This window comes from Populus euphratica, unplaced genomic scaffold (genome assembly GCF_000495115.2).
Source record: "Populus euphratica unplaced genomic scaffold, PopEup_1.0 scaffold1522.1, whole genome shotgun sequence".
NCBI classification, from domain to species: Eukaryota; Viridiplantae; Streptophyta; class Magnoliopsida; order Malpighiales; family Salicaceae; genus Populus; species Populus euphratica.
The window spans coordinates 8206-11209 of record NW_011501405.1 but is presented as its reverse complement, the minus strand read 5'-3'; the positions used below and the strand labels follow the sequence as shown (position 1 = coordinate 11209).

The window sequence follows — 3004 nt, the reverse complement described above, 5'->3', positions numbered from 1 at the left end:
TGATTGGCCAAGCGTTTGTGCACAAGACTAGCTAAATCCTTCGATTGAGTGTTATCTTTCAGATTGCATTGAATATGCTGCCTTATCTACTGCTTGTCACCAGGAATTCACCTCATCAATTCAGCTAGCCGACCTTTGAGAAATCCTTAAGGAATCAGGAATCCTTTTCTAACCAGGAAAAACATCTGTCAACCGATATTCTATGCCTATAAATCCACAAACAAAGAGTCATGTATTTCCACAAACCCTAGCTGCTAGATTCGCTGTCTTAATTACCTTCTTCGTTTTCTCACAAACCCTACTGCCCTTCTTTCTCTCCCAACTCAACCATGGACACTCACATCGATTACGACTTTATTGTCAGATTAAAACCCAAAACAAATAGAAACTCACAACACGTCAATTGTGACCAACCACTACAAAAGGTACCAGCAACGTTTCCTGTGAACTTCTTGCTTTACAAGCGACCGATCTACTACTCTCTTCATGGAGTGGCGTTCTCCGCAACAGATAGAAGACCCGAGTCCATAAGCCGCAAAATTATTCACATTCCGGTTGGAGATTCACTGTGTCATCACATCAATGATTTCAAAGGGATCTTGACCGACATCGGCATCCCTGGAATCAAGATATCACAGATACTAATCGAAATTGCAACCAAGGCGCACGGCATTGATACTTGTAACGGCGTGCTCATGCTTGTCGCAATACGGAAGACAGTCTATCATGAAGCTAGACTTCGTAATGAAGAAGATGATATTGGTAGAGCTGAGAGGGAGTCAATGGAGGTTGAGGCGAAGCCAATCCCGGCCACCAAGTCCTCTATTGATGCATTGGAAAGGGTGGTTTTGGACGCCTCGGCGTCAGCGAGAGACTGCACTGTTTGTATGGAAGATATTGACGCAGGGAGTGAAGCAATTCGGATGCCGTGCTCGCATGTCTATCACTCAGATTGCATTGTTAAGTGGTTGCAAACTAGTCACATGTGTCCTCTTTGCCGCTATCATATGCCCTGTGAATACTTGTGAACATGATCATCAGCACCAACTAGCTTTTCTGTGTCCTGTTTAGGTTTTAGCCAACTCTAAAATGCTAAGGATTGGATTGTTTGTATACCGCTTATGTTTGAAACAATTTAATCAGTTATTAAGCTTTGATTTCATCAGCTTTTTTCTTTTCTTTTCTTAATTATAGCTATAATTAAAATTCTCGATCTTTCAATCTTTATCCTTGTTTTCTTTTAAAATTAAAAAAAACTATAATTGCTAAGATTTTTTTTATTACTGTATGCCAAATATAAATCATTATGGATCCGAATAGTAAAATAACAATATTCTTCTCTTAGAAAACAAATTATTAAGACTTTTAATGGAGTAATATGGTCTTTTCCTGTGATCCCAAAGCCGTTGTCAAATTGATTGGAGAGAGGATGATCTTTTCAATATTTTTAAAACACGGGTAAATCAATGAATTACCCCTAAATTCAATTTTTTAAATAGATATTTATAAGTTTTTTTTGCATTTTCATTATTTAAATTACAGTAAAATAATTTAATTACTTTTAAAATATAAATCTTTTGAACTAGCATCTAGGGTTGTTTTCAAATTTTAATTCTAATTTTTTAGTTATAATTAAGTTGAATAATAGATAACTTGATATTTTAATAAATATAAAATATTATTTAAAAATAAAAAGTGTTTATCACAAACAATGAATGTGGGATACCCCTGCACCATTTGGACGATGAGTGAGGGATCGTGTGGTGACCAAACATTGATTTTTATTGAGGGTTTTAATCATCTCGGTTACCTTTTTATCTTTTAACAATACGTGTAACCAATGGAACTTCGGTTGGCACTGACAACATTTTTTTTTCTTTTTAATTTTCGCATTAGAATTTCCAAATTTTCAAAGCAACCTTTCAATTTGATTTTTTTTTTAATTTTGATTTTTTTTATTATTTATTTTAATTGAAATAATTTACAAATTAAAATCTTTTTTCAGTTTCAACCTTTTTTATTTTTATATCAAATTTGATTTTTATTTTTTATTGTTATTTATTTTATTTAAGATGGTTCTTAAAATTGAATTTTTCTTCCAATTTTATTATCCTTCATTTTTTCCTTATCATATTTGATTTTTATTTTTCTTATTATTGTTTTTTCACTTTGATAATTTTTTTAATTGATTTTTTATTTCATCATTCTACATTAAATTTATTTTTATAGAATTTTTCATTACTTCTAAAGATGACATGAGTTATCTTGATTTTTTTATTTATTGTTATTTATTAAATTTAGCTTTTAAAAATAAAATTTGCATGGGGAGAGGGTTGAAGGTGTTCCTTTTCAAGCACGGGGAGATAATTTTTTTCTGTTTATCAGCTTCCTTGTGGGGAGATTTATTACTCTTGATACTTCCCGGTACAAGAAGCTAAAGTTTGGTGCAGGCAGGATTTTATTAGTTACTTCGTTAATGGAGTTTATTGCCAGAACTGTAAGTGTTGATATAGAGGGTTCAGTCTATTCTATAAAAAAAACAAAAGAACCTTGCCCAGAAGTTAATCGAAGCTGGGTGGATAAGAAAAAACCTAAAGAGAAGTAAGCAAGAAAAGATGTTTCTTCTTCTTCTTCTAAGAGATCTCAAAGCTTGAATGAGAAGTTTCCCAGTCCTATGGAAGATTGTGTTAATTGGATTTATGGAATGTGGTGATGAACCGAGGGATGCAAGTTTAAAAAGTGTTGGCGAAGATAGTACAGATGGATCTTGTGAAGGCCCAGATGATGTTCAGCTCGCCTATCCAGTACTGTTATGTATTAATCAAGAATGAGAAAAAAGGATGTTGAACTTGACTCAGAAAGTCAAGTGCGAGATGGGAGATTACCCGACAGTGGGTCTAAGGATGCAGGCCAGATACAGAGTCTAATGGTAGATCAAACCTATTTGTCATTGGTTCCTCTTATAACGAGAGGTGCTTCTCTTTCCACTCTTTCAGATCGGAAG

The 3004-nt window shown here is 33.8% G+C and overlaps 1 protein-coding gene across 1 annotated transcript; it reads left to right on the top strand.

Moving 5' to 3' along the window:
• Positions 1-223: 223 nt before the first annotated feature.
• Positions 224-1037, top strand: LOC105117853 (uncharacterized). Its single transcript, XM_011015628.1, has one exon. The coding sequence runs from the start codon at positions 330-332 to the stop codon at positions 1026-1028; it is 699 nt and encodes a 232-aa protein (XP_011013930.1). The 5' UTR covers positions 224-329; the 3' UTR covers positions 1029-1037.
• Positions 1038-3004: the final 1967 nt, after the last annotated feature.